Source organism: Staurois parvus, unplaced genomic scaffold (genome assembly GCF_062004578.1).
Source record: "Staurois parvus isolate SC_StPar_1 unplaced genomic scaffold, SC_StPar_1.0 ptg000234l, whole genome shotgun sequence".
NCBI lineage: Eukaryota > Metazoa > Chordata > Amphibia > Anura > Ranidae > Staurois > Staurois parvus.
This window is the reverse complement of record NW_028318030.1, coordinates 2,398,989-2,426,233: the sequence shown is the minus strand read 5'-3', so window position 1 is coordinate 2,426,233 and position 27,245 is coordinate 2,398,989. Positions and strand designations below refer to the sequence as shown.

The window sequence follows — 27,245 nt, the reverse complement described above, 5'->3', positions numbered from 1 at the left end:
GACATATTAGGTTGGTCTTATATGTTTTTCATCCTGGAGAGATTTGGATTCTGTGGTCGGTTTGTAAAAGCTTTGAAAGCCCTCTACTCCACTACCTCTTCCCAGGTCAAATTGGCTTCGTACTTATTGCCTACATTTCGGATGTCTAATGGAACGTGCCAGGGATGCCCTCTTTCCCTTTTTACTGTTTATCCTTTGTCTAGAGCCCCCAGCAATAGCTATCAGATCCAATCCTGATATTCGGGGGATACATACCCACAATAGTGATTTTAAGCCATCTTTGTTCACAGATGATATTTTATTAACACTGACAGAGCCTCACACCACTCTTCCTGTTCTGCATCGTACTTTCAAACTCTTTGGTGCCTTGTCCAGATATAAGGTTGTCACTTCTAAAACAGAAGCTTTACCACTTCACATACCCCTAGCGATTTTATCTTCCCTTAAGCTAAATTACCCCTACCACTGGTGCTCCTACTCCTTGAGGTACCTAGGTACCAACCTTACTTCCTCCTACCACTCCCTTTACAAAGCTAATTTTCCGCCCCTTTTCCAAACCATTACTCAATCCTTAAAATCTTGGAGCAAACTTGCCATCTCCTTCCTGGGAAGGATTAATGTACTAAAAATGACCATGCTGCCCAAATTCTTGTACCTGTTTGAGATGCTTCCAGTCCCTATCTCTATGTCCAAGCTATGTTCACTACAGAAATATTTCCTCCACTTTATCTGGCATAATAAATCTCACCAAATTGCCTGTACTACTTTTCACCGCAACCTAGAGGAGGCCTAGGGGCTCCATATCTTGTGACATATTATTTGGCTACTCATCTCCACACTCTCATTTCTTGGGTCTTCTTAGCGCCCCCTATAAATAAATGGTATGAGATTGAATGGCTGCAGCTACGTCCATTACACCTTGTTCCCTACTCTGGTCTATGACCCCCACTGAAATTGCCTCACATAAACACCGAATACTTGGGCCAATGCATTTCACATTGTGCATATGGAGGTGTTGTAGTGGTAGATTCTCTCTGTCCTCCCCTTGCTCGCCTCTAACCAATGCTGTACTTAATCCTAATCTTCCTGATAGCTTAACCCCTGCCCGTATCAGCTCCTGGGCTAAAGCTAATTTATTTTATCTGAGACATCTGGTGAACCCGGTGTCTCGGAAGCTTAAACCCTTTATGGAGTTAGAAAAATCTGCTCTCATGCCTTCTCATCAGCATTTTGTTTACCTGCAGATACAACATTTTTGCTCCTCCAAGATTCCCTCCCTGACTCTGGAGAAGCCTACTCCTTTTGAACGCATTTGCATTCAGGGTCCTTGCCAACGAGGCCTCATTTCCTCTATTTATAAACTATTACAAGACACCTGTCCCCTATCTACAGACATACATCTTTATATGCAGAAATGGCCCTAAATTCTTCAACAATATATCCCCCTAGATCAATGGAGCAAGATCTGGGAGGCCTTCTCCAGATCTTCTTCATGTGTGGTATATAAAGAAAATACTTATAAAATTTTGATGTTTTGGTACAAGACCACTGAAATCCTCCATGCTCGAATCAGAATATTTCTCCTGTCTGCTGGCGATATGGCAAGGAAAATGGCACCCTTTTTCACAACTTTTGGCTTTGCTAACAAATTCACCTTACTGGAGAGAGGTCCTAAGCCTTTTGCGGCTTCTTTTACGGGTTCATATCCCGTTTGACCCCATCTATTGTTTATTAGGCCTACCTTTTTGCATGCCTCTCCAAATTTGCCAAGAAACTATCTTCCAATGTCTTAACAGCGGCCAGGAGAACCATGCCCATACATTGTTTACTACACCTCCCTCACAGTCGGAACTGATAAAAGTTATTGGTGAGATTAGAAGAATGGAGTATTTAACTGCCATACATTCCAACCTTGTCCCCCTTTTCGAAGAAGTTTGGGATCCATGGGACCTTTCTATTTCCAATTTGTTTTTTCAGATGTCTGATTTCGCCGGCTAATCCACTGTAATCCTGTAACATTGTATGCATGTGCATTTTCATTGATGAGTCTGCTTCCTTTTTCTTTTGTTGATTTGTGATATATTTCACAATTCTCTGCAACTTCTTGTCTGTTGTATGCCTTTCAAAAACTCTCAATAAAAACATCATTTAACAAAAAAAAAATAGTTTTAGAGAGTGGTAGTCTTCCTCAAGGCTGTACAAGTTTCATTCAACAAGCATGCTCCTTCTATCGACTTACCAATTCTCTTGTCCAACCAAGCAGAGAATTCCTTAACTTGATAGATCTCAAGCCCAGCCCTAACAATAACGTTTTTTTAGGCTGGGGAGAAGTGTTCCAGAACTTGGTCATTGGTGGAAACCAAGCTCCTCATCAACATCCTGGAGCTCAGAGCAATGAAGATTGCTTTGTAACACTGGACCCCTCTCTTAGGTGGCCACCCAGTCAGGGTGCAGTGAGACAATGCCAAGTCTGTGGCTTACATCAACCATCAAGGGGACATCAGAAGTCTTGCAGCTTTTAAGGAAGCAAACCAGATCATCTCATGGACAGAGGAACACTGTCCATTGACCTCTTCTATCTGCATCTCAGGAGTAGAAAACTGGAAAGCGTACTACTTCATCCATTATCACCTGTATCAAGGGAAATGGGCCTTCGGGATATTGACAGCCTAGCTTACTGATTCAGCAATAAATTACCTCAGTGTATAGTCTGAACCCAAGACATCTCTAATCTCAAGTGCCTTGATATTCCCTTGGTCTCAGTTCAGGCTAATCTATGCCTTCCTTCAGTTTGAATTCTGCCTTGTCTGCTCAAAAAGATAGAGCAAGAAGAAAATGGTAATGTTCACAGATGTACGCAGACTTGTAGCTGATGACCCCTGGTCACTTCCCAACTAGCTGTATCTGTTATCTCAAGGCTGTCTAATCCATCCTGCTTCTCAGTCTCTGGTTTTAAGAACGTGGTTGTTGAAGACTAGGTCTTAAAGGATCAAGGAGTTTCTCGGTCTTTTTCAAAGAACTTTAACTTTGCTCTCCCTTGTAAAAACCTTTCTTTAAAGGTGAAGGAAAAGATTTTTTGGCTGTACTTCTCCTGTGGATCACAGGAGTGCAGTTTGTTAGCACTCCTGTGACCTGTTTTCAGCTGACAGCGGACTGAAGTCAGATCCATTAGAGTCTACTTAAAGCTACAGTTTTGATCAGACAGAGGGATTACCTATTTGCCCTGTACTCAGGACCTTGCAAGGGACACCCTGCTTCCAGGTCCACCATTGTTTCAAGGATAAGATTTGATCACTAGAGCTCAAGGGTAAAGCTTCTGCACTATTACACGCCCATTTCACCAGATCAGTGGGAGTTTTCGGTCCATTTCGGCACCAGGCCTCTGTAGTCCAGCTGTGTAATGCCGCCACCTGGTCCTCTGTTCATATTTTTTGAAATTTCTACCAGATGTGTGTCCAGTCTTTTGTAGATGCAGCTTTCGGCTGCAAGGTTCTTGCAGTGGCACTCTGAAGTTGAATTTGTTGACCCGTGTTGCTAGCCCTTCAGTTCTGTTTGCCTAGTTGTTGTCCACCCTTTTCATTCATTGCTTGGGGATGTTCTAGGGTGTATGAATACTTTGTCTTTGTCCTGTACTGTACAATTAACATAGATTGTTGACTGACCTGTAAATTCCATATCTTAGAGTACACAGGCTGCCCTTCCTTCCATTCCTTTATTACTCTACATTGTGTGTGTGTGGTTTAAAGCTCAGAATACACTGGGTGATGTAGGGTTATAGGGGAAGCAGCCAGTGGGTGTCGCTTCAAAAGCATGCCAGAGTCTTTCACCTGAAGGTATGAGCCTATAACCTTATACTTTGCCTGTGTCCTTTACTGTACTCGAAGATATGGAATGTACAGGTAAATAACCGTTCCATTTATCATTTATGCTTTATATCTTTTGTACATGCTGCAGGTGTTCCCTGGTCTTATTGCTTTACGAAAGATCTGCAATCATCCTGATTTGTTCAATGGAGGCCCCAAAATTCTAAAAGGGACAAGAGATGAGGATTTGGAAGAAGGTGAGGAGTTTGGTTACTGGAAGCGCTCTGGAAAATTGATAGTTGTTGAGGCGCTGCTGAGAATCTGGCACCGGCAAGGACACCGAGCTCTCCTGTTCACTCAGTCACGACAAGTGAGTAAAGCATTAATTCTCCCAAATGTTTATATCCTTACTTAACACATATGCTTTAATTCGAAGAGTACTTTTTAAATTACACGAGGGTGCTTCATCTCTACTATCTCCAGCTCCTGCCCATTACCAGACAAGAAAAGAGAGGGGAATCTCCATGATATCATATACACATGCGTATTATTAATACGTTTCTGGTTAGTGCGCATTTCTAACTTTTGCACTGGGAATCAGCGAGCACCATTACTGGACTGTGATTTATTTATTTATTGATTTTTTTAGTCATTTATTCATTTGCTTTGGTTTCATTTATTATTTATATTTGCCCGCAATATAGTAACATCACACAGTGCTGCATTTTCTTTATATATATCTCCTGTAGTATGTCCGCAGTCTCTGGTCATCTCCTGTAGTATGTCCGCAGTCTCTGTTCATCTCCTGTAGTATGTTCGCAGTCTCTGTTCATTTCCTGTACTATGTCCGCAGTCTCTGTTTTTTCTCCTGTACTGTTTCCGCAGTCTCTGTTCATCTCCTGTTCTATGTCCGCAGTCTTTGGTCATCCCCTGTACTGTCTGCAGTCTCTGGTCATCCCCTGTACTGTCTGCAGTCTCTGGTCATCCCCTGTACTGTCTGCAGTCTCTGGTCATCCCCTGTACTGTCTGCAGTCTCTGGTCATCCCCTGTACTGTCTGCAGTCTCTGGTCATCCCCTGTACTGTCTGCAGTCTCTGGTCATCCCCTGTACTATCTGCAGTCTCTGGTCATCCCCTGTACTATCTGCAGTCTCTGGTCATCCCCTGTACTATCTGCAGTCTCTGGTCATCCCCTGTACTATCTGCAGTCTCTGGTCATCTCCTGTACTGTGTCTGCAGTCTCTAGTTATCTCCTGTACTGTGCAGTCTCTGGTTATCCCCTGTACTATGTCTGCAGTCCATTGGTTCAGAATATTTTTTTTCTTGTTTTCCTCCTCTAAGGCGCGTCTTGTGGAGCGAAAAATACGATAGTTCAAGATTAGAAAAATATGGATCTCCCACTTGTGATTTCACTTGGTGGTCAACTTAAAAATTACAGAGAACTTCAGTGTTGGATGGATCCTTTTTAGTAAGTCTACTTTCTTGGTAGCACTTACCAAACTTCTTCAATCAACTTCCCTCACTGGCTATTGGCCATAGCATAATCTTGCACAGCTTCCGGATTGGTGCCCTGCAGCGTGTGCTCCGGAGATTGTATTCAGACTCCACCAGAGAAGACACGGGGCCAGCCTGTAAAGTTTCTTTAGGCATTGGATCCTGCATGAAGGGCCCACCTTGGAAGGTAGCGCAGCACATTGGGTTAGCCACAAAGTGCTAGGACAGAGGTGATCCACAAAGGGTATGTCCCAGTCGTTGAACATCCCCTCACCGAAGGGATATGCCCTTCTGAAATGAGTGGAGTCAAGAATTTAAGGGTTAATCTCTCCTCTTTCCCAGAGTTGAATGTTGGCTGAACCTTGAGAGTCCCTTGATGCCCCCTTCTTCTTCCTATGAGTGGGTATCCACTTACTGTCCCAGTCCCCCCTTTCTATCTCAGTTGCTGAAGTTGCTGGGTTAAGAGACAGGCAGTCTGGAGTTAATCTTGCTGCTCAGGCACTGCAGCAGACCACACTCTCTGGGATCCTGAACTTGGCATGCGTCAGATGGTGTGTTACCCATATTTTCACTCTGCAGCATTGCAGGCATGTTTCCCGGCATTGCAACATTGTGCCAGAACAAGAAGCTTATGGAGACCAAGCTCAAGGGCAGAGTGATGTGTCGAACACAGGGAGGACCCCCCTTCCTCACCTTCTTCATTTTCTAGTCGCAATAAATACCCTGTCAAGGGCACTCCCCCTCACTGTATGGCTAACCTAAGGAAAGAAGGCCCTAATGTTGCCCTGGCTGCCAATGGAGCTGAAGGGAATGTTCTAACCCCTGCTTGGAATTCAACCTCTGATAGCTTTCTTGGTTTTCCCTCCCACTCAACTCTTTCCCCTCCTGAGACATTTCTATGGCCCCTTCTCGTGTTCCACACTTTTCCTGCCTTAGAAGTATTTTGTGGCATCTACATGCACCTTTGTGGGTGAGATCTTGGACCTGATACAATCCACTGCGCGTCAAGATCACAAGCGACCCCCCCCCCCCCCCCAGCTATTTTGCTGCTAAAACTCTGTGATACTATTTAAGTGTTGCTCAATGAGGTGAGAACTTGCCTGCTGTTGGAACTGCTGGAGGCCTCCCACCCTAGGTCACCTTAACCACAAGCCTACAGGGCACTTATACCCCCTTCTTGCCCAGGCCAATTTCCAGCTTTCAGTGCTGTCGCACTTTGAATGAAAATTGCGCGGTCATGCGACATTGTACCCATATGAAATTTTTATAATTTTTTTGTGACAGATAGAGCTTTATTTTGGTGGTATTTAATCACCTCTGGGTTTTTTTCTTAAACCAAAAACCACTGGAAATTTTGAAAGAAAAAAAAGTTTTTTTCTTAGTTTTTGTTATAAAATTTGCACTGATATGCGCTAATGAGGCTGCAGTGATGGACACTGATAGGCTGCACTGATGGACACTGATGAGGAGGCACTGGTATGTGGCACTGATGGGCATTGACAGGCATCACTGATGGGCACTGAAAGGCAGCACTGATAGGCGGCACTGACTGGCACTGATTGGTGGCACTGACTGGCACTGATGGGTGACATTGAAAGGCAGCTCAGATGGGCACTGATAATGTGGCATTGATGTGGCGCTGATGGGCACTGGCACGAGGCACTGATGAGCACTGACAGAAGGCACTGATGGACACTGACAGGTGGCGCTGCTGGGGCTACACTGATCATCAGGGCACACTGATCATCAGTGCCCTGATGATCAGTGTACATGTTCCCTCCGCGGAAAGCCGATTACCAGCTCTCCTCTCGAGCTGTCAGCGTGACCGCTCGAGAGGAGAGAAATGACGATAACCGGCATTTCCCTGTTTACATGTGATTAGCTGTGATTGGATACAGCTGATCACATGACCGAGCCGACATCTTCGGCTCTTTCCGTGGATCGGTGATCCGCTGTGTCCGAGGGCATATACAGTCAGGTCCATAAATATTGGGACATCGACACAATTCTAACATTTTTGGCTCTATACACCACCACAATGGATTTGAAATGAAACGAACAAGATGTGCTTTAACTGCAGACTGTCAGCTTTATTTGAGGGTATTAACATCCAAATCAGGTGAACGATGTAGGAATTACAACAGTTTGCATATGTGCCTCCCACTTGTTAAGGGACCAAAAGTAATGGGACAATTGGCTTCTCAGCTGTTCCATGGCCAGGTGTGTGTTATTCCCTCATCCCAAATACAATGAGCAGATAAAAGGTCCAGAGTTCTGTTGCTGTCAACTCTCAAGATGAGATCCAAAGAGCTGTCACTATCAGTGAAGCAAAGCCATCATTAGGCTGAAAAAACAAAACAAACTCATCAGAGAGATAGCAAAAACATTAGGCGTCGCCAAAACAACTGTTTGGAACATTCTTAAAAAGAAGGAACGCACCGGTGAGCTCAGCAACACCAAAGGACCTGGAAGACCACGGAAAACAACTATGGTGGATCACCGAAGAATTGTTTCCCTGGTGAAGAAAACACCCTTCACAACAGTTGGCCAGATCAAGAACACTCTCCAGGAGGTAGGTGTATGTGTGTCAAAGTCAACAATCAAGAGAAGACTTCACCAGAGTGAATACAGAGGGTTCACCACTTAACAAGTGGGAGGCACATATGCAAACTGTTGTAATTCCTACATCGTTCACCTGATTTGGATGTTAATACCCTCAAATAAAGCTGACAGTCTGCAGTTAAAGCACATCTTGTTCGTTTCATTTCAAATCCATTGTGGTGGTGTATAGAGCCAAAAATGTTAGAATTGTGTCGATGTCCCAATATTTATGGACCTGACTGTATATGCCAATAAAGCTGTATTAATTGAATACATACAGGTACAATAACCTCATAAAAAGATTAAAAATTGTTCATAATTTAATGGTGAAAACATATGAACAATGCTTCACAAAGAGATCATCAGATGTACAAATATGAAACCCCAACACAAATGTATAAATATTAAAAAAAATTCTCTGTTACCCAAAATGTAGGGGTCTATTTTTTTTTACATTAAGCTGTTCACATTTAATTTTTTAGCACTATAAAATATAGCTTAATGTGAACAGCTTAATGTAAAAAGAGCTTAACGTACCATAATGTGCCTAAATCTCAATCAATTGATTTGAAACTTTGCACAGCCCAAGTTCTCAACATCCCAAACATGTCCAAGAAGTTTCATAGATTTTGGTCTTCCACATAGAAAATGGGGGACATTAAGCTTGTTTTTTGGGGAGCTTAATGCGGCTTAACGTACAAAAAAGAGCTTAGATGTTTACCATTTTCCCCTAAACTTCACACAATAGAAGTCTCTATATATGGCAACATATTCTGAAAATTTCAGATCATTTTGTAAATCACACCAAACGTTATTCACATTAAACTATATTTTACAATGCTAAAACATATAATGTTAACAGCTTAATGCAAAAAGAGCTTAGATGTTAACCAATTTCCCCCCAACTTCACACAATACAAGACTCTACATCAGGGACAGACTGACAACTCATGGGGCCCCCGGGCAATAGGGGATAATGGGGCCCCTGTGTCCTTGCCCAAACTCAACAAAGCCTATGAAAAAGGTACCAGGGGCATCTCATGGGCCCCCCTACTGACCCCGGGCCCTCGGGGAGTGCCCAAGTTACCAAATGGTCAGTCCGCCCCTGATCACGGGTACTGAATTAAAATTCATGGAGGTCCGGTTTTTAATATTTTCTTTCTGCAGAGGTCCGAATCTCATTTTTCTTCTATAACTCAGGTCTTTAACGTCACAGCCCCTTTTCAATTAATATCCTCAGTCCCCCTTTTCCAATCACACCTCTCTTTACATCACAAATCCCTTTCACATCAGAGCCCCCAATATTCCAGCCCCGCTTACATCACACCCCCCTTGCAATCATAGACCCCTCTCTCGCATCACAATCGCCCTTGCAATCACAACCCCCCCCCATCACAGCTCACCCCCTCTTGACATCACAGCCCTCCTCCACACATCAGAAACCCTTCTTCATATCACAGCCCCCCTCTCACTTTACAGCCCCCCCATATCATAGCTCCCCCCTCACATCACAGCCCCCGTTTCACATCACAGCCACCCATATCACATTACAGCCCGCCCATATCACAGCTCCCCCTTCTTACATCACAGCCTTCTTCATAAATGTATGGCAAAATTAATTCTGCTACATGTTTTTGTTAAAAATCCAAATAAGATTATATTAAACATTTTGCATGAAACCTATAGCATCTATAAATGATGGTATATAAACAGGAATTTTTATTCATTTATTTTTTGCACTACTAATGGGCGGTCATCAGCGACTTATTTTGGGACTGGGATAGTGCGACGGACAATCTGACACTAACTGATGCTTTGTGGGCACTGTCTAACTGACACGCATTACAAGCGACACTAAGATTTGATAGTTCAAAATCGCATGACAAGTCACACCCTATTGTTGGCAATGAAACTGTTCAAATCGGTGCAACTCTGACTTTGCTGTATCATACCGATTTGAAAAAAAAAGCACGATTTTTTGTGATTTCAGGTGCAACTTGCATAGACATCTGTGAATGAAGTCCCACAGATGTCACGCAAGTCACACCTGCAATTGCACTGACCTGCGACTTTAATATGGTGCTACTTCAAGTGAAGTAACACGATTTCAAAGTCACATTCAGTGTGAACCAGGGATAATACAGTGATCAGTGATAATACTATGCTCTGTCACTGTAATAATGACACTGGCTGGGAAAAGGCTAAACATCTAGGTTGATTAAGGGGTTTACTGTGTTTTTTTTTTTTTTTTTTTACTAAAGATCGATTTACTGTGCTTCGCACGGGAAAGAAATACAGCAATCTGTCCCTCTGTATTGTTGACCAATACACAGCTCTAGGCTGTGATTTGACACAGCTGATCAGCAGATCTACTGACATACTCCTGGTAGGTAGGTGGGCAGGGGCATGCGTGTGCATGCCTGAAATCTGAAAGAGGCCAGCCACGAACGGGTACTTTGCAGCATATGTAGCTACCGCCCCTTCTCTGTAAAAGTACTGTGGCAGGTCGGCAACTGGTTAACATTTTAAAAGGGAAGCAGAAGCGGGCAGGAATGGTTTATAAAACATACACTTTTATTTATAGTTTTTAGATGCAGTGCTAACAATTAAACCATTGCAGATTGTGTGTTATTATATGTTTTTATTATTAATTATAGAGAGAGGGAAGGAGAGAATAAGAGGGAGAGAGCTAGAGAGAGAAGGGAGTGAGAGAGAGTGGAGAGAGAGGGTGGGAGAGGGAGAAAGAGGGGCGAGAGAGGGAGAGAAAAGTGGTGGGGGAGAGAGAGGGAAAGAGTGAGAGGGGCGAGAGAGGGAGAAGGGCGGGAGGGGGAGAGAGAGGGCGGGAGAGGGAGAGAGAGAGAAAGAAGGAGAGGGGGGGGAACGAGACTCTCAATATCACTACATATCAAAGCATGGCAGGCTCCAATTGCTCATCTCACAGCACAAGGAGACAAAGCAAAGCGATACTAAAGCCTATCAGTCTTTCCCGTACTCTCAGTTGTCAGTAAAGGCAGAGAAGGGCTGTTGGTGCAGGGCAGCAGAATTTTCACGAAGGATATTGCAGGTCTGCCAGTGTAGGATGTTCAGCTGCTTCCTCCAGCTGCTTGCTCTGCTCAGGCTGCCCCCCCCATCTCTAGTTACACTCTCTTGTTCCTCCAGCACAGAATGCCATCCTCTGTCTCTCTCTTCCTGGCTCCCTTAATCATTCACAGCTCTCAGACTCTTCCTTAGTCATGGTAAGCAGGGCAGACAATGGAGGAGGTGGAGCAGCTCAGTAGAATAAAGTTGGAGCCTCCTGGCTGTCAATTCTGCGGCTTTGCATATACGTGACTGGTTGCTAGATACCAGGCAGTCCTAGCAACCAGTGATTTCACTGGGGGACATTGGGCAGCAGCTACCAGAACTGGAAAGCTGGTCTTCCGAAAGCTGGTCTTCGGATGGTACAGCAAACAGAGGATTCTGAGGCAGCTGTGATGCTACCCCAATGTGCAGGCAGCATGGGTTACAGACTCCCTTGGATGCAGCCGTTCAGAGCAGCCCAGGGGGGCTGTCATTCCTAGGACACCACCTCCGATAACAAGAAGTTGGATTACATATTCAGGCAGGAGATAAGCAACAAGAACATGTAAAAAATGTTTTTGCCTAGAGTTCTCCTTTAAATGTGAATAATCTTTAGTCTGTTTTACCAAACAACCTGAGATTTTTATAATATGTTGGCATAGATAAAGTCTTCTACTGTATACATTTTGAGGAAATTGGATAACATATAAGCTCTCTTTTGTATTTTAAGCCACAATTAGTTCCCCTAAAAATAAGCACAGCACCCCCCTGACCCCCAGAGGCATAGCGTGGACCCTCAGAGGCAGGGAAGGCTGACATTTTGTTTTCGGGCAGATCCTAGGCCAGTGAAGTGATGCGCGATCAAAGAAAGGTTGGGCGCTAGTTAAAGTACATCTTTGAATGCTTTATTGGGGAACTCCATAACTGGGAGATGGGGCATAGGGTTTAGAACATCCATGTCAAAACTATATTAGAAAAGAACTCCAGACTCACCAGACCCTTTCAGTGTGTCACAGTGCAGAATCAATGGGGCATGGAAACCTGGGAGTCTAATGCCGGAGTTAGGAGGACGGAACTGTACAGAGCCCGCCACGAGTTACAGAGGGGAGATCCAAGGCAGAGGCCACTAAGCTTGAGAGCTCCCAAACATCAAAGGAGATCTTGTGAGACCCCTGAAGATGAGTTAACAGCTGATGGCCAGCCAGTGGGTGAGTTTCCGCGGGAGGCGGTAAATCCCTAAAGCTGAGGTCGCGTATGCTATTGTTGAGGCTGGGAGATGCGTGGATACAACATCCGTTTCCCTGGGGTTCTCCGAGTTGGGTGGGACATTGTAAACAGGACATTATTTAAGTAAACTTATAAGAAGAAAGGATGGGGCACCAAAGAAAGGGTAAGGTGAAGAAGAAAAAGAAAAAAGGACATTGGAGAACTGAAACTCCATAAAGACCAGGTAGGGAAAGATTTTAAGCGTGACCAGTATTACAGGTAAGAACCCAGGGATACTGGAAGCAAATCTCTAACTAGTGCTATCAATAACTGTACATCTTGAGAAATATGAGTAGTAGATCTGTCAAAGGAGGAGGAGCAAAAACTCCAACCAAATTTAAACATAAGTACAATAAAGAAGTTAATGCCGTTGCAAGAGAAAAGCCCAGAGGAACAAACACCAGAAAGTCACAGAGAAGTAAATTGTACCGGAGGTCAAACGAGACTGTCTTTTGGGGTTTTGGATAGCAATCAGTTAAAAGAAATCTCAAAGCGGGAGAGTGAAAAGGGGAACGTGGGGGGGAGAAAGGTAAATGGGGAGATCATCTTGTTCCAAATTGTATTTACTTCTGCCCTCACAAAGGATATATAGCGGAGAACAGACAAAATGGGAATAAGGAATATGGTTAACTTTATGACATATAATGTAAAAGGACTTCAAGAGACACACATCCCGAGACTCAAATATTAAGCTTTATTCTAAATATCTACCAACTTGGTATTATGCGGTCTCTCCAGTAAGACGGGCGAAGAGAGTGGCAATAGGATTTGGAAAAAATATAAAATTTACTTTGGAGGAAAGTTTGGCAGATCCAGCAGGTCGTTATTTATTTTTGAGAGGAAACCTGCAGGGAAGGGAGTGCACATTAGCAAATATCTATTTCCCTAATAAAAATTTGACGGTATATTTGGAAGGAATATTGGGAAAACTTATACATAGTATTTTAAAAGTGGTAGACTGATTGTGGCAGGCGATTTAAATTTCTGCATGGACCCAGAGATGGATGCTTCATTGTGCGCTCGGAGAGAGGGAGATAGGAGTCTAAAGAATGTTGAAAAAAAAAAAAAAAAAGTTGCATCAGTGTCAGCTAATGGATGCTTGGGGGGTTAAGCACCCAAGAGAAAGAGACTATACCTTCTTCTTTGCGGCAAATAGGATGTATTCAAGATTGGATTATGTGTTGATTGAACATAGACTCTTGGGCCCTGATTCACTAAGACGTGAGTCTACTATCAGACTCTGACCATTCAGGCAGACTCAGTTAAATCAATCAAGACCTGTCAGTCTTCTGAGCGGCGTCTAGCAATCTCATTAACCAACGTCTACTTTGCTATTAGTAAATGTGGAATCAGGCCTGGCACATTTTTAGGTGCAATACCGGATATATTCGCTAGATGGCGCACAAGCGCAAGCTTTATTAGCATTGGCGTTTTTGTCTTAGCAAAAGAGAATATTTAGAACAGTGGTTCTTAACCTTTTTGGAGGTACTGAACCCCACCAGTTTCATATGCGCATTCACTGAACCCTTCTTGGAAAAATAAAATATGATTTTTAAAATTCAAAACATAGGTATATATTTATACATAGGTGCACAAAATGAACAAAACCATTAAGAACAAAGAACAAAACCATTAAAACATGATTTTCACACAAAAACAAAATAATGAATATTTACCGCAAATCAGTGTGACTTCTGCTGTTGTCTTTCAGAGGCCAGTTCAGAAATGCGCGGCATTACCTTGGCAAGTGCCACTCTCATGTCATTTTCGCAACAAAGTCTGTTCCTTTTCTTCATCTTTATCCTCGAAAAGGATTGCTCGCAAAGATATGTTGTAACAAACGGTATGAAAATTCATCCCCCATATAGTAATTCATCCCCCATATAGTAATTCATCCCCCATAGTAATTCATCCCCCATATAGTAATTCATCCCCCATAGTAATTCACCCCTCATAGTAATTCATCCCCCATATAATAATTCATCCCCCATATAGTAATTCATCCCCCCATATAGTAATTCATCCCCCCTATAGTAATTCCTTCCCCATATAGTAATTCCTTCCCCATATAGTAATTCATCCCCCATATAGTAATTCATCCCCCATAGTAATTCATCCCCCATATAGTAATTCATCCCCCATAGTAATACATCCCCCATATAGTAATTCATCCCCCATATAGTAATTCATCCCCCATATAGTAATTCATCCCCCATATAGTAATACATCCCCCATATAGTAATTCATCCCCCATATAGTAATTCATCCCCCATATAGTAATTCATCCCCCATATAGTAATTCATCCCCCATATAGTAATTCATCCCCCATATAGTAATTCATCCCCCCTATAGTAATTCATTCCCCATATTAATTCATCCCCCATATTAAGTCCCCAAGTCCCCCCTGTGTCAATTCACTTACCTTTGCTCCGCGCGTTCCTCGCTGTATTCCCGCGCCGTTCCAGTCTTCAGGGCGGACTGTGAGAGGAGCCTAGCTCCTCTCACGTTCATCACGCTGCCCCGCCTACACACATCCTGACAGCCAATCACTGGCTATCAGGATGTGAGTGGCAGCGAGACTGGCCAATCATTGCATTTGAGTCCCTGCCGCCCGAGAGGAGGGAGGGGAGCGGGCGCCCGGCACACAAGAGCCGCGGCTTGCCGACCACTGGGCATGTCATCACAAATCATATGAGTCGGGTGTGGGTCACCTCCGCCGAACCCCCGAGACTGACTCACCGAACCCCTGGGGTTCGATCGAACCCAGGTTAAGAACCACTGATTTAGAATAACAAATAGTACACCTATATTAGAATTTTTTTATTTTTTTTTTTTTTTTTTTGCGGTTTCTCCAAAATGATCAGGAAACTAATGCATTTACTAACGAATGTCATACATTCTATTTTCAAATGTTAAACATTTTCACACTTCTATCTCAAATCCCAATATAATTATATATCTTCATTCTCTTTAATCACGTAACTATTCTATGTTAAAGACAAGTGCAGCGCTATAAATGCATGTGATCAATAATGAACGCATGTAAAAACCAAAAAGTGCAAAGAATTGCAATAATGATGTAAAATGGTAAATGGTGCTAAAATAAGTTCATATAATCATTCCTGAATAATGGAATGTCCTTCATGTCAGAGTACCAACTCAGAGAGTGCCTATGAATGGCACGTGTGGTCTCTCCGTGACGGACAGTAGTGCATGAACTCGTGAAAGGTAAACCACCCTTGGGACTGGTCTACACTCACCAGAACAAAAGTATTAATGCGCATGGGTTATACACATCACACATCTGGGGGTGCAGCGGTATGCTGGCAGCTATGGGTTAGTCATCCAGCTCCATCCATCTATCCATCCATCAGGGTGGGTGCCCAAATGGTCCTGGGGAGGAATTAGCTCAGCCACAGGAGCCAGAAAGGTGCTTAATAGTGTAGTACAATTTCACAGGGGTGGATGACCTTTCACGAGTTCAAGCACTACTGTTTGTGGTTATATTTATCTTGTGTAATACCATTTTAGTAGTCTATATAATTTGACCAGCGCTCGCTTTATCATTTTTAAACAATGTAACTATTTACATTGTATCTCAAACTGTTTCTCCCACAGTGGTTTAGTGGTTAGAGCTCAGAACTTACAGCACTTGGGTCATGGGTTCTAATCCCAGTCATGGCTACATCCAAGTTTGCATGCTTTCCCTGTATGGATGTGTTTATGCCAACACTTAAAAGACATGCTGTGAACTTCTGGTTCCGGCGCCGGATGCTGTAGCTAGCAGGATCCGCGGCTCCCGGGATCCCGGCTTACAAGGCCTGCTATCTGCCTCGGGGACCCCCGCTTTTTAGCCTTGGGGAGCCCCTTCATGTCCCGCGGCGGCCCCAGCATGGAGCGGTACCTTCTGCCGGCGCAGCCCGGCCACGAGTCGGCGGCTAGAGCAGAGGGATGCGGCTCTCCCCCTCTTGCAGCCAAGATGGCCGCCGACGATGCCTGTCACAGCATGGACACAGGCACAGAGAAGGATCACAACGTGGGAGCAGGTATGTCAGAGCCTCTCCCCACTATCCTTACTGCCTCTCCACTCACTTCTGGCACTGACAGCCCTTCTGAGCATTATATTAAAATAGCCCAGGCAGTCTCCTCTATTTTGCTCCCAAATATCACCCAGGCTGTAGATAAGGCTGTCAGCTTGGGCATTGAACAGCTGAGAAAAGATTTGGGCGAACATTCTAAACGATTATCTGAGGCTGAGCAGCGATTATCTGATTTAGAAGATGAAGTCCATTCCATGCAAGCAGTTACATCACAATCCAATCGTATACAGCAAAGTATTTTGGATAAAATCGTCGATCTGGAAAATCGATCACGTAGAAATAACCTCCGCATCGTGGGTCTCCCAGAATCCTTTAATACAGGTTCTCTCCCCGATCTCTGCTTAGCACGGATCCCTGCAGCTTTGGGTCTATCCTCCTCCTGCCAGGTAGAGAGAGCTCATCGCCTGGGGCCCCCATCTAACGAGCACCGGGCGCCACGCTCTGTGATTGTACGCTATCTCAACTATGCTGATCGCATGGCGATCCTCACATCTTTTCGCAATTCCCGTTCTCTGCAAATTGAGGGTCACAAACTACTACTATTTGCGGACTATTCACAGGAAGTATCACGTAAACGGAAAGCATTTCAGCAAGTTTGCGCCACTCTTTATCAGAAAGGAATAAAATTCACATTAGCATATCCAACCACGTTCCGTTTCAATGCACCATCTGGGGACTCCAAATCTTTCGTCCGTCCTGAAGAAGCCTACCAATACCTTCAGAACCACCTAAATGACGGGGATCCGTCGACGCATCATGCGGGTAGGAATTCTGGCCCTAGAGACCAACGCAGTCCTTGCAAAGACCCACCTAAGCGTCAACGCACAAATCCAGCGTCCTCCAAATCTCGCCCGCCTTGAAGGTCTAAGAGGCCATTGATCTCTTCATATTAGCTTTAAGCTTATCTCCTGGCCCGATTGGCTCAGATGAGACTGTTTTTCTTCTTTTGATTGGTTTCTTTTGCTATTTCCTATAATGCTTCCCAAAGTCTGAGTTTTATTGGCTGTTCAACTCGAAATGTTTTATATATTATCTGCTGATGCAGTGTTTTCTCACGCTCACCTGTTTCAATGTTATTGTGTAATTCATATATATGCCTGAATTTTTACTTCCCTACTTCTGCTTATGCCTGGTTCCATATTTCAGCGGTGCTGTGGGGGGGGGGGGGATGCTGGAGCCGTTGAAGGGAATAAATTTGAGGGACGCCCTTTCCCATCCTAACAATTATACATTGGTCCCTGTGGCAGGCTCCTCTCCCAGATCTTCCCGGTCACGCTGGTATTGGTGGAAACGGCATGCGGAATGACGTGAAGTCCTGTATACTGTATTGGTATATTGTATGTTTTGATTTTTTGTTGGGCTCTATTAGGGCCCTTGATCTTGTTCTTGCCTTTCTTTCTCACTTTTCTCTTCCTCTCCAACTTTACTTTTTGGGAGAACTCCTCTGTCCTCTGAGACCGGTTTTTAATCACCCCCAAATGTCTAGCGACGCAGTGTTCTTTGTCCGTACATCTCTAATGGGCAAGATTCTTATCCTTCTATTATATCTATCACATCAGTTAAGATGACACGTATTTTCTCTTGGAATGTTAAGGGCCTCAGATCCCCTCACAAACGCATGGCGGTTCTAAGACATTTGCGGCGCTTACGCGCGGATATAGCTTTGCTCCAAGAAACTCACCTTACCCAATCTGACTTTGTCCGTATGCGTAAACTCTGGGTGGGCCATGTTTTCGGCTCCTCCTCCCTAAACAATAAAGCAGGGGTACTTATTCTCATACACAAACGGCTTAATCCAGAGTTAGTCGCTACAGACGCTGACACTGAAGGACGTTTCATAGCAGCACATATCAAACTCTGAACCCAAGAACTGGTTCTTACTAGTTTTTACGCACCCAATTCCCCGACGAGGCAGGTTTTCCAAGGCCTCTCTTTCAGGCTGGCGGCATATATTCACAAGCCGCTCGTCGTGGGAGGGGACTTTAATTCTGTTATGCAGGAGGATAAATCGCAGAGTGTAGACCGTGGTCTGCGCTCCCCTCAGATTCCCCGTCCAACACCTACTTTGCTATGTAGCTTCGCTGAAGCAATGCAAATTACCGATATGTGGCGCTTAACCCATCCAGACGGCAGAGATTACACTTTCTATTCCCCTGTTCATCATTCTTTATCTAGAATCGATTATATTTTTTGTAACTCCGTCCTACTGCAACATGTTGTATCATCTACCATACATGACATAGCCATATCGGATCACTCTCCAATTTCTATTAATATAAACTTTCTAGACCCTATGCCTCATCCTAGGATATGGCGCTTCCCCTCGTTTCTGGTGAATAATCAGGAGCTTTCCCAGCAGTTACAAGACACCTGGGCAGACTTCCAAACTACGAATGCTGCCCATGTCTCTAATCCAAATTTGTTTTGGGATGCGGGGAAGGCTGTGTTACGCGGCAAAATCATTGCTTTTACGTCCGCTTATAAAAAAAGAATTTTGCATAATTTCACTGAGGCTAGTAACCTGCTTAGACTGACTCAAAGAAAGATAGCGGACTCTAATACGCACGATAACAGGAAAGCTTGGGCGGATGCTAAAAACCAATTTGATACATGGGCGGCAGCTCAGGAAGCACTACACCACTCACACCTTGACTTACAATATCACAGGTTTGGTAACAAACCAGGCAAACTGCTGGCGGGCCTGTGTAGGAAGCCTTTCACCCCCACGCAATTCACCTCTCTCAAAGACTCCCAGGGGTTACTTAAACAATCTCCGGAAGAGATTATATCTATTTTGGAAAGCTTTTATGCAAATTTATACGGGCCGAATCCTATTGATCAGGCACGAGCACAATCCTTTCTGGAAAGTGTAAATTTACCCCAAATAGATCCACTAGCACTGCAATCTCTAGATGCCCCTATATCACAGGCGGATATTTGTCTAGCTATTAGATCTTTAGCTAATGGTAAAGCTCCGGGTCCGGACAGGTATACCTCTGAATTTTTTAAACTGATGGATAAAACCCTGTCTCCTACTCTTCAGCTAGTTTATCAGTCCATCCAGGAGAGCGGGGTGTATCTCCCATCGGCCTCGCAAGCCCACATTAAACTAATAGCAAAAAAAGGTAAAGACCCTTCTGATCCTGGATCACACCGTCCCATTTCCCTCCTTAACCTAGATGCAAAGATCCTTTCTAAAATCGTAGCTAACCGTTTGGCCACTGTTTTACCCTTTCTCATTCACCCTTCTCATTCACCCTTCTCAAGCAGGTTTTATAAAGGGTCGTTCGGCCACGTCTAATATCCGCAAAGTGCTCACAGTTTTGCATCAGGCCAAAAATAATCCCCTACAGGACATAGCAATTATTTCTCTTGATGCTGAAAAAGCCTTTGATAACGTTAGTTTTCAATGGCTCCAACTAGTACTCTCTAAATTTGGCTTTTCCGGTCCATTTATACAGTTAATCCAGGCTATGTATTCTGCCCCAATGGCTCAGATAGTAGCGGCGGGAAAAGTATCTAACTCTTTTCTACTACATAAAGGAACAAGGCAAGGCTGCCCACTATCCCCCTTGCTTTTTAATTTAGCTTTGGAACCCATGGCCCGCTTCTTGTTATTTCAGTCACAACTTCATGGCGTCCAATTTGCTCAACAAGATCTCCGCCTAGCCTTATTTGCTGATGACATATTAATATTCACTTCCAATCCGTCTCTAGATTTGCCGTATATCCAGACAGTTTTTGCAGACTTTCGGTGTTGCTCGGGTCTTCGTATAAATTTTGCGAAAAGTGAGGTCCTTCCCCTTTACCATGCTCGACTTCCTGATTGGGCCTGCAACTCCCTCTTCAAAATCAGTACAAATTACATTACTTATCTGGGTATCAAAATTGGGAAATTAGCTTCGTCCCTTTACTCTCTTAACTATTCACCAGTAATTCAAAAAATTTTAGGGGAATTGGAAATGTGGAAAGACCTGCCGCTATCACTCATGGGTAGAGCCCATCTCTTCAAGATGACGAGTTTTCCGAAGCTTTTATACCCTCTCCTGCTCAAACATACAGATATAGTCAAGTTAAACAAGGGGATTTCCAGTTTCCTATGGAGGGGACGCCGCCCGCGTATAGCTATACATAAGCTGTTTCTCCCTAGATGTGAGGGCGGACTGGGTCTCCCCAACATTAGGCTTTATAATTTATCTTGTATTTTACGGGTGTGTATAGATTGGCTCTCCCGAGCGTCCGTGTTCTCCAATTACCAACTTGAATCAGCCATGGTGAGTCCGTTCGATCTGTCGGCCCTATTACATTCTAACTCCAACTCAATTCCGATTCATCTTAAACATAATCCACTCATACGGGATACACTCTTCACTTGGAGGGAGGTCAGACGTAGACTAGGAGTTTCTCCCTGGCTGTCTCGTTTTCTCCCTATACAGCACAATCCTTCCTTCTCTGTCTCTCAACAACATGCAGCCTACGATCAGTGGTATAACCAGGGTCTTAGACTTGTGAGCCAATTGTATGACGTTGCATCAGGATCTCCCCTTCCATTTCAACAAATTCTTGGCTCGTTTGAGTTACCTTCCCATCATTTTCTGTATATTTTACAAGTCAGGAATTTTGTGAAATCCATAGCTCAGAATAAGTCCACTCGTTTCTGCACGACTATGATAGAAGTTCTTGTGAGGAACCAGAAATATAACATATCTAATATTTATAGTCAATTGTCCTTGCAATATGCTACACTGTTGGATTCCTCTACTTCCATCAAATCGTGGATACGGGACTTTGACAATGTTTTCACTGCGGAACAAATACTTGCAGGTTTTAACACTACCTGTGCGTTCAACACAAACGAATTTTGGAGGGAGCAGCAATTCAAAATTACGCATCATGCCTATATGCCTTGTTTGTACTCACAATCAAACCCAACGATCTCTACATGTCTGCTTTGTGGCTCACATAAGCCATCGCTTTACCACAGGTTTTGGAGTTGTCCATTGATCTCTACTTTCTGGAACCAACTCTTGAACTTTATGCTCTTCGTCACTGCTCTCCCGCTACCTAGAGACCCACTGCTCCTTCTCTTTGGCAACCTGGATGTTTCCGTGACTGCTGCTTCACATCAGCATATTGCTATGTTCAGAACTGCCAAACCGTGGCTCTCCACGTGCTTGATGGCTGCGAGAAGGTCAATTTTAAAAAAATGGGCCTCCAACTGCCCGCCAACCATCTCGGACGTCAAATTGGAATTACACTTTCTACTTCGTTTAGATCGCCTCAGCATTCATATCTCCCCATCTACTCCAGGAGAAGAAAAGTTAAACCACAAGTGGGGACAATATGTTTCAAGAATATTCCCTACCTCGGAGCCTCAGCACCCCTCACACGGATTTCTAACCTGGTCCTAATTTAGCCTCTAGGCTATCCCTGATGCATTGTGTATTACCAGTATTAGGGGGGCATCTGACTGATAAATTACCCTTTCTGTGCTTTCTTGGATCTTTACTTTACTATTTTGGCAATCTGCCCTCCTTTCACCTTGGATTCAGTTTTCTTATTTTCTCTTTTTTTCTCAATTTCGTCTCATTGCTGACTCTTAGTGGAACATCCCCGTATTAGCCCATCTTCACTCCCACACACTGTCGAGCTGTTTCTTGTTAGACTATATGACTATATTATTACATTACTCTGCTGTCTGTTTATCTCAGTAACCTACTATCTCTATTCTGGCATGTCCTTTCGGTCTTCTGGCTTCTGACCTTAGGCAACACATTCCTTTGTTTTCTACTTCTCCCTCCTTTTCTTTTCTTTTCTTTCTTTCTTTCTTTTCTTTTCTTTCCTGATGGTCTATTCTTTTTAGACTTGTTTTCTCTGTTTTTTCTTCTTCATTCCTTACGGCTCTATCTCTACCTTACGTTTTCTTATTTTGCTTCCACTTCTTACCCATATGCACGATGACCTTCCTTTTGGTCATTTTGACTATTGGTTAACATGGCTTATATCTGTTTATCTCTATGGACTCATACCTACACATGTTTAGACTCGTATCTTTTCAAAAACCTGGATACTTTACTCCTAAGCCCTTACACTTTGATACTTCGTGCGATGTCTCCCTTTTTTATAAGTAAATCTCTCATTCCCATATTTCTCTGCTTTCTCTTTGTCTCTTTTGGGGCTTTTGTATTTTCTTTATGAGAACAATTGGTATTTCTGGAATTTGCTACCTATTTTGGCATGTTGCCACGCTATGTATACTGTATAATTTTCATCGTTGGTCCATGTGTGTATACGATAAAACCAAATAAAGTTTCTTTAAAAAAAAAAAAAAAGACATGCTGTTAGGTTCATTGGACCTAGTTACATGGCTGAGTTTCTGCCCTTAGATTATAAGCTCCTTGACATTTATGAACGTTAAAAAAATGGAGATCAATTTTCTGGGTTGTGTCAGTGCCAGGAATATTGATCAATCAGTTATGATTTTGCCTAATGACTAGAAAGTGGATGAATGTTACCTGCGTCCTATTCTTCTGCCATTAGGAAATGTGCACGTTTCATGCTGTGTATATTTCATTGTAACTTTTTTCTCTTCTTTTAAATCTGTCTCCTTATACAACTTGACCCCCTCCCCCACCCCATCATCACCTGTCCCATATGCAAATCTATGGATCACCGCCCCACTCTTTTTAACTATTTACTGATCAAGTCAATGTATCTCATTTTCTATCAGCTACAGCTCAGATCTCTCATTATTATACGATTGCTGATTGTATATCACCACTAGTCTGATTGAATTCACAATCCCTGGTCAGTCCCGTTCCCTTACCTCTAAAAATCTTTAGGACCAGTTCACACTACATGTGTTTCAGTTGCTTTTTCGGCATCACAAAAGCACAGAAAGAAGGTTATATGGTTGTCAATGTCACAGTTCACATCAGTGCTTGCATTTTCAGTGCATAGCAGGTGCTGTAAACAAAGTTGACCACGCTGCATTGTTTCTGCACAGAACTGTACTGGAACACATTGAAATGTCCTTGAATGTACTAAAACGCACATGTCCCTAATTAAATTGAATAAAAAGAAAGTACAAAAAACTAACTGGAAGGGATACAAAAATGCAATGCAACGTGTCCAAAACGCATCCAAAATGTACTAGAACACACTAAAACATGCATGCCAAAAGGGCATGCAAAAACGCATCAGGAACACATCTAGACTGTTTCTATAGTGTGAACTGGCCCTTAAGACTTGTTCACACCATTGGTGGTGCAGAAACGCACGCAAGAACACACATTTTCCAGCACAGCAAAGAAATGCAATGCCCTTTGCAGATGTGCATGGTTAGGCGCAACACACTTTTAAAATAATATGCCTGCAGTATTTTTGCATGTTCCCACACATTAGGCAGGCCATTGAAATTAACGAGCTGAGGAAAAAAAAAAAGTAAAAAATGCCCCATTCACACAGGTCCTCTGGCCTGTACAGCATGAATGAGTGGGTTGTTTATGTGGCTAGAGCCACCTGTTACACTATGGGGACACAGCAGCTGTATGAACACAGGTTTTAATCTGACAGGTGTGAAGGCGTGGGGAAGTGGCTCTGAATGCTCACTGTCTGTACACCCATATGCTTGTCAAATTATGACCCGCAGCAATTCCATAGTGTAACATAGGTTGCCTGCAAACGGCGATAGCCACAAAGACAAACCACTGATTCCCACTCTACAGGCCACAGCACCCATGAGCCCCAAAACCTCAATTACACACACAGCTTTATTTATGAACTCAGTACAGTTTTATCATTTAGATTTCACAGGAATATGGTTGGGATTATGTCCATTAATAATGTTTTTAGTGTATTTTTACCATAAATATAATTTGGATATTTTCTCTGGCGGTGGGGAGCTGTCAGGTATGCTGTACGGGGCCCCATGATATCTAACAGTGGCCCTGGGTGTATGCTTGTGTCTGTGCCACCTGTATAGTTAGGAAGAACTTTGAACCTCTGCTATGTACCTCAATGGATCTAGGAATTGGACATGTTTTCAACTGAAAATACAACAATTATTAGTAATGTTTCCCCAGCAAATCAGGATCAGCTCCTCGGTGGAGAACAGCGATCTCGCCATGTCTAGATGTGGTCTGGAATTCCACAAAAGAACAATTCACAAAACTAAAAAATAGACTTGCAAATTACCACTAAACTCTCCTAACTACACTCCCATCCACTCACACTTCCGGGTGTGTGCAAAGGTCCTTCCGCAAGCGTCATGACGTATTTCCGGTATGACAGCTGCTCTAGCGCCTCCTCCAACAGCTGTCTTGGCATTTATTTGTGCACCATAGCAATTTTACATGCGGCTCCATTGTGTATATCACATTCGCAAATATAGGTTTGCAGTTCTGTTGTAGATTTGGCATTGGTGAATGTATGCTTGCAGCTATACTGTGTGCATATGACATTGGCGAATATATATTTGCCAGTAAAGGCCCAAAGTCAACATAAATTGGGGGCCCAATTTATTATGGTTAAGAGGATTGTAGAAAAAGAATAGCTAGCTGCACATTGAACACGACCTATTCATTGGTACATAACATGGTCTTGTCGTGCCATGGGGGGCTTTTGGTTTGTTATTTTGGACATACTTGCACATGTGTGCTCTAACAAGGAAGATTTGGGCATATTATATAGCTAGCAAAAATAAGTGTTAGGGGTGCTAGTACATTTCAGATACTTATATAGCGCTCTTAGTTTACGCAGCGCATTACATATGAATGTGGTAAATTCACATCAGTCCCTAACCCTCAAGGGGCGTACTAAGAGCCCTAACTTACATTCATACATATACTAGGGCCAGTTTTGACAGGATCCAATTAACCTACCAGCATGTCTTTAGAGTGTGGGAGGAAACTGGAGTACCTGGAGGAAACAGGCACAGGGAGAACATGCAACCTCCAGGCAGGAGGTGCCATGGCTGGGATTCGAACTAACGACCCTAGTACTGCCAGGTGGAAGTGCTAACCATTTATCCACTGTGCAACATACAACTAGAACATGAAATAATCCCTCCAAAAAATACATAGTACAAATGTTTATTGATCAAATACACATTCCACATTTATTTGGACAGCAACGAAAAGCTACATTCAATATCTTGGTGTGAAAAAAAAAAAAAGCAGGATTGATGTTGCTAAAATAGAACGGTCCTGCTCATAAGAGCTTACAATCTAAAAGATTATACTTCTAATGAACTGTGCTTTCACAGGTTACAGCAGGAAACAAATGGTTAATATCACGGGCTTATTCACAAAACAAGCTGCAGATCGAAATATCAATATAAAAATACATACATGCCAAAATATAAACACCTCCCCCACACATACATTTCTCACCATGTTTGTCTGAAAACTGCATTTCATTCAAAATAAAGCAAACTTAGAAGAGCAGAGCAATGGACATGTGTTAGGATTACAATGCAAAGATAATAAACACAATCATTGTACAATAACGCACAAACACACCTTAGAAGGAAGAACATGCAAAACATTTACAGCCCACATCAAAACACAGCGTGAGTGTGGCCTGGGGCAATTCACCACAATATCTCTTCCTCCCCAAACCACCACAGACAAGGACATGCAAAAATAATGTGCCTATACCAGGCAAAACTCACCCACTACTGCATCTCTATATATAAGGTAGGCCACACCCACCACTGTCATTCATTTGGTCAGAGAAAGTGTTTGCACCTGATCAATTATATTCCCACCTGTGTTAACCCTTGGTATACAGGCCCTACAAATCAGAGTCAGAAAGAAAGCCACAGTGACGTGTACCTGTGCAGCATACAACAGAACATTGAACAGGAATGTGAAAGGGAACCCTATTGGCAATATTTCTTGGCCGTATGGACACAATTCACTCCAGATTATCGCATGAGTTAAGGCAGTCACATGACCACATCTCGCATGCAATACTGAAAATGTCAATTCAATTTTGCTAGTATGCGGCATTTCCCATAAATCGGAAAAACACTCAGGAAATCAAACATAAAAAAGCCTTACACCGCGGTCACATCAAAGCCGATTTAGAAATTGTGCAACGTACAGTGAAGATGCTGATTTCCTTACAATTTGCAAGACATCTGACACAGATATCTATGCAAATCGTCATAAAAGTAGTACATGTACTACTTTAGAAATCAGTGTTGGAATCGCACCCATGTGACTGCTCTAATAGCAGACAATAGGGTGCGACTTGGCATACAATTTGCAAGTCGCATGCCATGCAAATCGCTTGCCAAGTTGCATCCAGGGTGCACGATTTTAGGTGCGATTTGGGAATTGAAATTGTACCTGATATCCGATCTAATGAATGTGGATGTGAGTGTCTTAACGTAAGCGATTTGCTGCAGCACAATTTCAAAAGTAGTTCTTGTCTAACTTTTTCAGCATTTTGTAGCGATTTCACATATAGACTACAATAGAAATCGCAATGCAAAACACAATTGAAAACGCAATAACTCATTGGTAAATCTACAGAAAACACGGTGAAATTGCCAACAAAAAGCACAATTTTAAATCACATCTAGTGTGAACCAAGCAGGCAATTCAACAAAGGAAATAAATCTTTGAAGGCATGCGGTATCTGCATGCTCAGATAAGGGTCTGTTATGGATTTGGGGGGGGGGGGGGACTCCATGCCATTATTATTTATTTATTTTTTAATCCACTTCTTTTGCTCACTCTTCTCATGATTTGACAAACTTTCCCAAAGGATGTGGAGTGCAAACCAGCATTATCCAATCAATCATTAGTCCAGGCCCTTATCTCATCCCATGGTTTCACATTCACATTAGGTGCTACTTTAAAGGTGTTTGAACAGACAAGACCTCATTCTAATTCACATTCTAGGGATCATTT

The 27,245-nt window shown here is 43.1% G+C and overlaps 1 protein-coding gene across 2 annotated transcripts in view; it reads left to right on the top strand.

Annotated features, from left to right (window-relative positions):
• ERCC6 (ERCC excision repair 6, chromatin remodeling factor) overlaps positions 1-27,245 on the top strand; it is a 147,751-nt gene that overhangs the window by 77,362 nt on the left and 43,144 nt on the right. For both annotated transcript variants that reach the window (XM_089680011.1, XM_089680012.1), the window contains exon 13: positions 3,955-4,173. In XM_089680011.1, coding sequence (XP_089536137.1) covers positions 3,955-4,173 — 219 coding nt within the window. The remainder of the gene's footprint in view (positions 1-3,954; positions 4,174-27,245) is intronic.